The sequence below is a fragment of the Mixia osmundae genome, assembly GCF_000708205.1.
Source record: "Mixia osmundae IAM 14324 unplaced genomic scaffold scaffold_5, whole genome shotgun sequence".
Lineage (NCBI taxonomy): Eukaryota > Fungi > Basidiomycota > Mixiomycetes > Mixiales > Mixiaceae > Mixia > Mixia osmundae.
Genome location: NW_014575559.1, coordinates 947,877 through 956,789, shown reverse-complemented (window position 1 = coordinate 956,789; position 8,913 = coordinate 947,877). Strand labels below are relative to the sequence as shown.

Here is an 8,913-nt window from a genome sequence, read left to right as displayed (position 1 = left end):
AGTGCTGCGTCATTGCATTCTACGACATTCGAGCGAAATCCACCGTACGCAAGTCATTGCAGCCTCGTGTGGCTAGCATGTAGTGCGCCAGAGCTAGTGCTCGGAACGCAATGAGTCACTCTGCGAGAGATCGCGAGCGGGTACCTTGGAGAACGGTCCCCCGGCGGACGAGCGTCGCCTCAGAACCGAACGCGAGCCTGACGTGCAGAGGTTCTCACGCTGAGCAGCGGTTGAGCTGCCCGAGACTTGCGCTGTCTCGAAGCGTTCTGGCCATCACAAAGGTGTCCGTCTCGGTCGACAGACTAGCTGATATGTTCTCTCTCGGGTGAGTACTGCTGCAGGTATGTAGCTATCTCGTGTTCTAGCAAAGACGAGATGGTCTGACAACAGAGCCGATCGCGTGTTCAGGCAAAGGCATCGTCGTAGTACTCGACATCGATCACAAGGCTACAGCCTTGGCAAGGCACAGCAAGGGTGTGCTTCGCGGCCGTACCCTCGCTCGACCGTGTGATGGCTTCCGTGAGCTGATGGGACGAAAGGACAAAAGCTGAACCACATCGACAAGGAAAGCTGTACCCCTCCATGCCGTCTCGCGCCATCTCGAGCTCGGCCATCTCTTCCAGATCGATCGTTGCAGCTCTTGCGCTTTGCTTGCCTGTTGAGGTTCACTGTCAGATGTTGACCGCATCAGAGAGCAGTAACGGACCTTTGATCTTGCTCTGAGCAATGCTCAACTCTCTGTCATACTGAGCTCGACTGTCGCTCTTGCCCAGCACAGCAAAAGCTTGTACAATTGCTCGGCTCTTGTCGTTGTCGTCAAGACGGTCCGGGTCGAGTTTGTCAGGATGATGCTGCAGTATGAGCCGCAAGTAGGCGCTTCTGATCTCTGCTTGGCTAGCTTGCCGTGTCACTGCCAGTGTGTCATAGTGTGTCGACTCGACGTGAGCCGCCACTTTGACTCTTGCCCGCTCGAACTTCACCCACGCTTCGTGCGCAACGCTGACAAAATTAATCAGAGACGCGCCGGGAGCTCAACTTACTTGATCAACGCGCTCCAAGAGATAGGCAGGTCTCAGAGTCGATATGCATTGAAAATGACAAAGACTCGTGCACAGTCTGAGCATATGCTCATGCACAATCTGTGCGGAGACAGGCGCGTCAAGCTCTGTGGCCCTCTGCTCATGCGATGAGCAGAGCCATCGACATCGACAGGCTCGAAAGTGACGAGACTTGCGCTATAGTGACAGCTTCTTCAGCAGCTCATGCGTAGGTGCTGTCACTCTCTCCGCTGGGACATCCGCCACTGGAACATGAGAGACATCGATAGCCAAGACTGAAGCAAGGCCTGCGAGCGACTAGTAGCGTTGCCTTGCTTTCTGAGCTCGCCGATCTCGAGAGGCCTGGTCGCCACCTGATCGACAGGCAGGGCAGTACCACTTCTTGCTCGGATCGGGAGCTTGCTTGAGGCCGACACAGCTCCAGTGGAACCATTCGTACTCGCAATCGTCGTTATCACAAGCGACCATATCGCCGAAACTGGTGCGATGGCAGAAACAGTACTCCGTCGTATCCTCTCCCGCATCACCTCCTTCTTCCACATCGTCCACGAGCAGATCATCAGACGTCAGGGCCGATTCGTCTTCCCTGTACTTCACCCGTTTGTTGTTCCCTCCCTGGGAGACGTAAGACTGTGAGAGACGTGACCGAGCTTTGTCCTTGTTGTAGTTGGGCATGGCGATGGAAGGCACGGTGGGAACGGTGATGGTGCCGTTGGCGTGATGGTGCTTTCGTTTGTGAGATCGAACGGAACCCATCTCATCATTGGCGAGCATATCTTCCACGCCCGAGAAGACAGGCTGTAGTCCGGCCGAGAGACCCGCTGCACCGTACAGGTTGGGCTGGGCGAGTAGCGCAGGGTTCTGGGCTGCCAGTCGCGTCATCTCGCCGTTCATCTTGGCCAAATGTCGGTCAACCTGGCTCATCATCGTCAGTCTCGCAGCCAGATCAGAGTGGCGAGTGGACCTACGAGACGGAGCGCGCGCTCGGCCAGTTTGATCTTGTCATCTGCCATGACACGACACTCGCCCAAGTTCTTGTTGATCTTTTCGATCAGGAGAACCTCCTTGGGGTTCTCGATCGATAATCCGTGCAGCTTGTGCCATTTCTGTATCGCTGCATCTCTCTGTCTTGCCTTCATAGAACAAGCTGTGATTGAAAGCCAGCTGGATCAGCCTCGATGGACGGCTGCTGCGCCAGGCTGACCCACCCGAGTAGTCATCTGACTTTGCGCGTATCTCCGCCATGAGATGGCCAATCTCAGAGGGCAAGTTGTCATAGCTGCTGACGAGATCGTTGAGGAGCGTGTAGGCCTCATCGCCCAGGCTCGTCATCGTCGTCGTCGTCGTCGTCGTCGTCGCCAGTCGGGGAAAGCCGCGGCTTGACTCAGCGCCAGGCGTGAACTTACGCAAACGTGGAAGCGGGGCACACCCGTTGCGTGTGGCAAGGGCAGTCGACGCCCTTGTCCGACCTCACTTGAAGCCTATCGAACGAGCAGTCAGCAAAGATGGCAAGCACGATCCCAGCAACGATCAAGTCTGCAGCCCTCGGCGCAGTCCACCCAGCCGGTGTAGGCACCAAGCTGCCGGACATCCAGCTCAAGCAGACCTCTCCGGATGACACGCTCTCGCTGGCCAGCCTCAAGGGTCGCAACCTCATCCTCGGCGTTCCAGGCGCATTCACGCCTCCCTGCTCGAACATGGTGCCCCAGTTCAGTGATGCTTACTCTGAGATCACCCAAAAGGTCGTCTTGCCCCCTCCTACTCCGAGCGCGAGACTGATCTGCACGTGCAGGGCATCAAGGGTGTCTATGTCGTGCCCATCAATGACGTCTTTGCTTCCAACGCATGGAAGGAGAAGCTCGGGTGCGTCCCATGCTCTCTCGCACAAGACGCTAAGCTAAAGGCAGGAGCGAACAGAGCTGACAAGCTCAACTTCCTCGCCGACGACACCGGCGCATTCTCCCGCACGCTCGGGTTGACCTTTGATGCCACAGGTCTGCTCGGCGGCGAGCGTGCAAAGCGCTACGTCCTCCTCACCAACGACGACACCATCGAAAAGGTCTTTGTCGAGGACGAGGCTCCCAACGTGGAGAAGACGACCGCCAAGGCAGTCCTCGCTGCCTTGTAGGCCCGAGATGACGAACTAAATTCATTCTTTCGTTCATATAAAATGCATGAGGCTGTCAATCCACGCAAGGATTGGGATGCAACAGTTGTTGGATCAGTATACACGATGTCTCCGTTCGGGCGAAGCTTCTCGCTTGTAATCCGATCGTCGTCTGTCATAGTCGCCGCCATTGGTAGCTGCCTTGGGTGCACTGGGCACTGTCCCCGTCTGAGTAGCAAACATCTTCATCTCCTCCGCTCGCTCGATATCTCGCTGCGAAGGGTTCACTCGCCTCTCTACTCGTTGCTGGGCGTCCAACTCCTTCACGAGTGCCGCTCTCGGTTTGCGCAGGTGGTGGAAATTGCAGAAACCGCCTCTGTCGCAATTACCGAGATCGTTTTGTCTGCAGGTCGCTTCTCTGAAGTCGGTGACCGGTGATAGTTCTGCAAAGAGGGGTCGGCCTGCGAACCAGCGGGTATTGAGTGTGTCTATTGCCGTCTGCGCTTCGTCTTCAAAATCGTATCGAGCGTACACATTGCCAATCAGGTGATCTCCCACCTGTCTCGGTTCCAGCGTTCAGCTCGCGACCGGTGATGATCGACGAGATTGCTTACGTTGTCACAGACGTGCATCTCGAGCAAGTGGCCAAACTTGACGAGCTCGCAGTAGACGTCCTCAAAGAATTGGTCGAATTCGTCTTGAAGCTGATCGACAGACTTTGCCCCCGCATCCATTCCGTGATTGGGGTTCTGGTACATGTTCTGGATGACGATGGTCTGCGAGAAGTGGGGCTTGATGTGCTTGCGAGAACAGCGGTCGCCGTGTCGACAAGCTCCAATCTTGAGATAGAACGAGCAGTTCACTTTGTCTTGTTCCGAGCCGTAGATGGCCGCCAGGTGTGACGCTCCTCCACCGCCACCGCCATAGTGCCCTCGCGAATTGTGGTAGCTCATCTCACAGGCGTAAGGTCACAGGCAAAATGTCGTTACAGGAACGATCAGTCAGCAAATCTTCTCGAACACACTTGAAAAAAAGTATGTCGACGTGGCATGCATTCCGTAATCACTTTCGTGCTGATCGCGCTCGTCGGGCAAGTGAAGCTTAACCAGTACATCCTCACTTCTGTCCGCGGTATCTTTGCATGACCCTGTAATCCTCTTTAGATCAGCTCTCAATAGACTAGCGCCAGATCACTGCGAGTGCGAGGATGCCGATCTCAACATCGAGTGAAACACGGCAGCAAGCATTCCCTTTCTCCCAATCGTCCTGGTCCTCAGGCAGCACGAGCGGCAACTTGCTGATCTTGATCGTTGCGCTGGCCGATGTGGCTTGCATTTGCATGATGATCACTGCATCCTTCCAGTGAGTCACGATCGGCTCTGGACTGTACATAGCCGAGCTGTGAACGACTGTTACGCCCGGTGACAGCTGTGTGCGTGTCTCAACTCCAACACCGTAGCTTGCTTCAAGCAGCATGTACCTTGCGGGTCGCCCAGTATCGATAGATCACAAGATGGGCCAAGACGAGCCATTTCGTCAGGCAAGCAATACATCGTGAGACTCCTTCTGAGCTCTTCGCTCTTGTGAGATGGTATTCATGTAGATCGAGAGGTGCAGAGATGCCGTGCAGCATCGGATATATGCGCTCGCTGGCATCTGTTACCAGCTAGCAAACCTCTATGAGCGTTCCTGCCACTGCACCGCTCGCTGTAGACTCGCGAGTCTTGAGGGACCGGACCAGCCGCTCCGGCTCTTCTCCTGGAAATGCACACCATACTGTTTGATCTGTCTGGCTGAGCAGTACCCTGATCTCGAATGTATTGGCTCGGATGCGCGAAAGATGGAGCGCATCGAGATTTGAACTTGGCTTGCATGTGCCTTCGAACCGTACATCTATCGCATAGCGCAAAGTCAGATTGCGCTTCTGGACAAGCGGATGACTGCAAAACGACGTTGCGGAACAAGTGCAGAGATGGAGCAGAGCACGTTTGCGCCTTGGTATCGCAGCCAGAGCTCGGACAGCTCGGATCTAGAGAAGCTGACGTGCTTGTGTGAAGACCTCAGACAGGCCTGTTGTGACCGTGGCAAGAGCCGTGAAGGGAGCCTCGAGCCACACGCCAGCAGAACGCGTCGAATCGGTTGCTCGAGCTCGTCGCTAGCGTGACGGACCTCCGCAGATGCGCTCCGCACGCTTGATCTATTCCATTCTTTGCTCTTCTCTGGTCCACAGCAGCTCATTGCCCGCTCAGCGCCAGCATACTACACGACAAGCGACATCTCTGATCAATTCGGAGAAAAGCCTGGTAGGCGCACCTGGCCCTGTTCCATTTTTCGATCGTCAGCGCTATACAATCGGAGTCTGGTACGATGCGACGTGCCGACCGAGCACCATACTGCCGTTCAAACTGCAAAGGTCACCCGCTAATCCTTATATCAGCAAATTGGTTGTGTTTCGCAACCGAGGCCAACAAGACTGGAATGCAGAGGAACTTGTTCCCCATGAGTTCCTGGGCACGTGGAAGGTCGTGGAGCGCTCGACCAGCGGCGTGGTCATCGTCATCAGAGTCGAGCTCAGAGATTACAGCACCGCGCAGCTCACGCGATGGTTCAGCTGTTGCTCGGCTGCTCTGCAGCTGAAGCTGTACATCAATGCCATTCACGAAGAGGTAGAGCTCCTCGACAGCTCTCTTGAGGTGTACTGTCTGCCCGATCCCAAGGCAAAAGTTCAGGTGGCAAACTGTGACCTCGCGGCACTTCGGTACCCGAAAGACGTCACTAGCTGTGATCTGCTACCTCAATTCGGCTATACGATGCCCGCAGGCCATGACGCTTCGAGATACTGGCTTTATCAAGGTAGTCGATCTCTTCGGCATCCTTCGAACCTGCCTGCTGACGATACCACCGCAGTGGATGTGACTGTCAGTCTATTACACACTGAAGACAGTCCATTCGAGCTCAGAGCGAGCAGGCTTCATGCGCCGCACGCAAAGGGTCAGCTGTGCCTATTGAGGTCGAATCGCAAAGACCTAGCCCGATCGATGGAAGCGACAATATACCCATACAGTTTGGTGTCCACGTAAGACCCACGGAACACTACGGCAAGGACACTTGGTCCATCGAAATGGTGAGTCTCGTTCTTTCAGATCGAGTTCCCAGTCAGGTCTTGAACTACCTTGAACAGACCGAGAGCCCAGAGGGTCTCGTTACGACGCTCCTCCAGACGGGCTCGACTCGTGAAGGTCCATCGGCGCAGCTCTTTGGCAGATTCCTCTTTTTCAAGCCTTATCAAGAGGATATCGATCGATGGGCACGATGGCGAGCTTTGTGTTGCTGTCATCGCAGCATTTGCTGACCTGCTGATGCCAGTTGCAAGGTTACAGTCAGTATAAAGTTGTTCGTGCTCGCAGTTTCGGTAGGTATAGCAAAGCCAAAGATAGCTATCTGATTCGTAACGCAGGGTCATGTGACGGTCACATCCAACGAGATCAAGATATACTGCTGGCCGAGCAAGTACGGCGGCGCCGCAGAATATTGTCATCCGGCAGAAAGATCCGCATTCCGAGGTAATCCCGACATACCGCTTGCATTCTGTCGTGGCGCCAGTTTACACATTCAATCTCGCAGAGCAAACACGCTGCAGGACGGATTACATTGCTTTGAAGCAGATAGAGGAGGCACTCAGTACTAGCTAGATAGAGCTACGCTTTGCAGGCTTCGAAGCTACAGCGTGTGCTGAAACAAGCTGCATGCATCAGCTTGTCGCACTAGCCGCGTCTTCGGATACAAGTTGAACGTCACTCTCGCACAAGGTATGTGCTGGGAGCAAGAGTAAGCAAGCACACACATCATCCCTGAGGAACGTACGCTTCATTCGGAGCTCAGAAATAGCGCTAGCAGGACAGTTCGGCAGCGACGATTCGCATGTCATCTGAACAGCTTTCGCCTCGACCGTCACGTGGCCCTATAGCGCTCCTCAGTACTGTCTTTGCGCCTTGACTTCTGCTGACAGAAATTGCAGCAAGTTTCAGTCTGACATCGAGCGTGGCTTAACAGCTGCATCGAGAATCAGTGCAAGCTCCCTACTAATACAGAGTCGGTTGGCCATCACGCAGTCCAGAGCATGAATCTGGATGACGGAGGTGGAGAAAGAACGAGAGGTATGCCATTCAGGCGAATAGTGGCGCTGTTGCTATCTGCACTCTGTTACACGGCATAAATATCGGTGGATGGGGGTCGCAGCTAAAATCTTGTCAGCCAGTGCGAATAGACATGCTAACGCAGCACACGAGCTTGATCTTCCATGGCTCGTTTTCGCCGCCGGCGGCAATATCGAAATCGAGACGAACGGGCGGACTGCCTGTACTGACTGCTTTGACTGCGATTGGTGGAAGCGATGGATCTAGACTGGCAGTACAGAGGCTCTGTACAAGTACACACATCACACGCGGGTTGAGAGCTGGTGTGGCACGAGCTTACGGCGACAGATACTGCTTTCATGTCAGCAAACAAGGCAAAGCAGATTTCTGACGTGCGAGCTCACGATTGAATGACCAAACTCTTTCTTCTTCTTCACCTGGCAAGACAAAATCATGACTGGCTCGAGTCTTGCATTCAGTCATCGCTGCCGGCGGGCATCGTTAGCGCGCCTGGCAAATGCATATCGTGGCATAGGGCTCACTTTCTGGATTACCTACGGCAGCAAGACTACAAAGCGGGTTGCGACCGGCGCGGAAGTGGGGCTGGCAATAGATAGTGAACCTGCTTTCGTTAAGATCCTCGACTTCTGATGAGATGGCATTGATATACATTTTCATCGTCAGGACGCCGGTGCAGCATTTGAATAGACTGGCGAGCGCAGGAACGGCGTCGTGCTGCTTGAATAGTATACCAACTGACAATACCACGCCGCTATTTGTGCCTTCATCGATGGTGACTGAACCATCAAAGTCGTGCACGCCAAGTTCCCGTGCAGACCACAGATTCCGAGCGTTCTTGGTTACCAACATCGTAAACTTGAACGGGTTTGCTGATGATCTCGACAGCCTGAAAGGGTCCCGAGATTCACTTGGTCTGCATATCGCATCGAGCCATATGCCGATCTGATAGGTCTGCACGCCGGACGTAACATCGCGCCTGATGAGTCGTAGCCGAGGCAGATCGCCAGTACCTGGCACGAGCAAGGCATTGGCATAAGCCGCGAGCACCCATGGAATGATGACACAGATGCGCATTGGAGTAGGCCCGAGTGCTACGAACGCAGGAAAAGGAGTCTGACAGGAGCCAAGAGACGGAGAAAGGGATCATTTCCTGTTGACGACAGCGCGAAGACATCGCGACATTTGCGCGTGGCAAGATGCCCGGATTGCGACGTGATCTTACCATGCTCATCAGCAACATCTCTCTGTACCTCCTCATCAGCAGTCTACTAGCACACGCGGGCCGTAGCGAGCGTGCGCAACTCGTTCGTCTTGATCCTTTGAAGAACAGCCAGCGGTACACTATCGGCATATGGTTCACAAGCGAATGCCAGCCGAGCGCTCGACTACCGCCTTTGCAATTCTCGAGATCTTCTGCCAATCCATATATATTCGAGCTTGAGACCGGCCAACCGAGTTATCGTCGCGTTCTGAAAGACGATGAGCAAGTCACTGAAACGATCGAGATCGTCGAACAATCGACTTCGGGTGCACTCGTCCGGGCGACGGTGGAGCTTGGCGGATTTGATAGCTCGCCTGAGCTACTTGCATG

The 8,913-nt window shown here is 54.6% G+C and overlaps 5 protein-coding genes across 5 annotated transcripts; 2 read left to right on the top strand and 3 right to left on the bottom strand.

Annotated features, from left to right (window-relative positions):
- Positions 1–404: 404 nt before the first annotated feature.
- Positions 405–2,390, bottom strand: L969DRAFT_49206 (uncharacterized protein; the record flags this gene model as incomplete). The annotated part of the gene is made up of 6 exons (XM_014712723.1): positions 405–655; positions 707–999; positions 1,137–1,247; positions 1,357–1,973; positions 2,027–2,205; positions 2,267–2,390. The coding sequence occupies 6 exons, from the start codon at positions 2,388–2,390 to the stop codon at positions 405–407; spliced, it is 1,575 nt and encodes a 524-aa protein (XP_014568209.1).
- Positions 2,391–2,563: 173 nt separating this feature from the next.
- Positions 2,564–3,453, top strand: L969DRAFT_623154 (uncharacterized protein; the record flags this gene model as incomplete). The annotated part of the gene is made up of 2 exons (XM_014712722.1): positions 2,564–2,800; positions 2,851–3,453. 2 exons carry the CDS (start codon positions 2,564–2,566, stop codon positions 3,184–3,186), a joined length of 573 nt encoding a protein of 190 aa, XP_014568208.1. The 3' UTR covers positions 3,187–3,453.
- Positions 2,959–4,118, bottom strand: L969DRAFT_623136 (uncharacterized protein; the record flags this gene model as incomplete). Its single annotated transcript, XM_014712721.1, has 2 exons — positions 2,959–3,723; positions 3,780–4,118. The coding sequence occupies 2 exons, from the start codon at positions 4,116–4,118 to the stop codon at positions 3,280–3,282; spliced, it is 783 nt and encodes a 260-aa protein (XP_014568207.1). The 3' UTR covers positions 2,959–3,279.
- Positions 4,119–5,313: 1,195 nt separating this feature from the next.
- On the top strand, positions 5,314–7,075 carry L969DRAFT_87609 (uncharacterized protein). Its single transcript, XM_014712720.1, has 5 exons — positions 5,314–6,018; positions 6,073–6,083; positions 6,134–6,289; positions 6,347–6,480; positions 6,532–7,075. The coding sequence occupies exons 1-5, from the start codon at positions 5,343–5,345 to the stop codon at positions 6,608–6,610; spliced, it is 1,056 nt and encodes a 351-aa protein (XP_014568206.1). The 5' UTR covers positions 5,314–5,342; the 3' UTR covers positions 6,611–7,075.
- Positions 7,076–7,368: 293 nt separating this feature from the next.
- On the bottom strand, positions 7,369–7,973 carry L969DRAFT_48554 (uncharacterized protein; the record flags this gene model as incomplete). Its single annotated transcript, XM_014712719.1, has 4 exons — positions 7,369–7,404; positions 7,452–7,621; positions 7,706–7,786; positions 7,844–7,973. 4 exons carry the CDS (start codon positions 7,971–7,973, stop codon positions 7,369–7,371), a joined length of 417 nt encoding a protein of 138 aa, XP_014568205.1.
- Positions 7,974–8,913: the final 940 nt, after the last annotated feature.

Coding starts and splice junctions, on each gene's coding strand:
- L969DRAFT_87609 (XM_014712720.1), top strand. CDS start 5,343: ATGCGCTCCGCACGCTTGATCTATTCCATTCTTTGCTCTTCTCTGGTC. Junction 6,290..6,346: donor ACACTTGGTCCATCGAAATG/GTGAGTCTCGTT, acceptor TACCTTGAACAG/ACCGAGAGCCCAGAGGGTCT. Junction 6,481..6,531: donor ATCGATCGATGGGCACGATG/GCGAGCTTTGTG, acceptor TGCTGATGCCAG/TTGCAAGGTTACAGTCAGTA.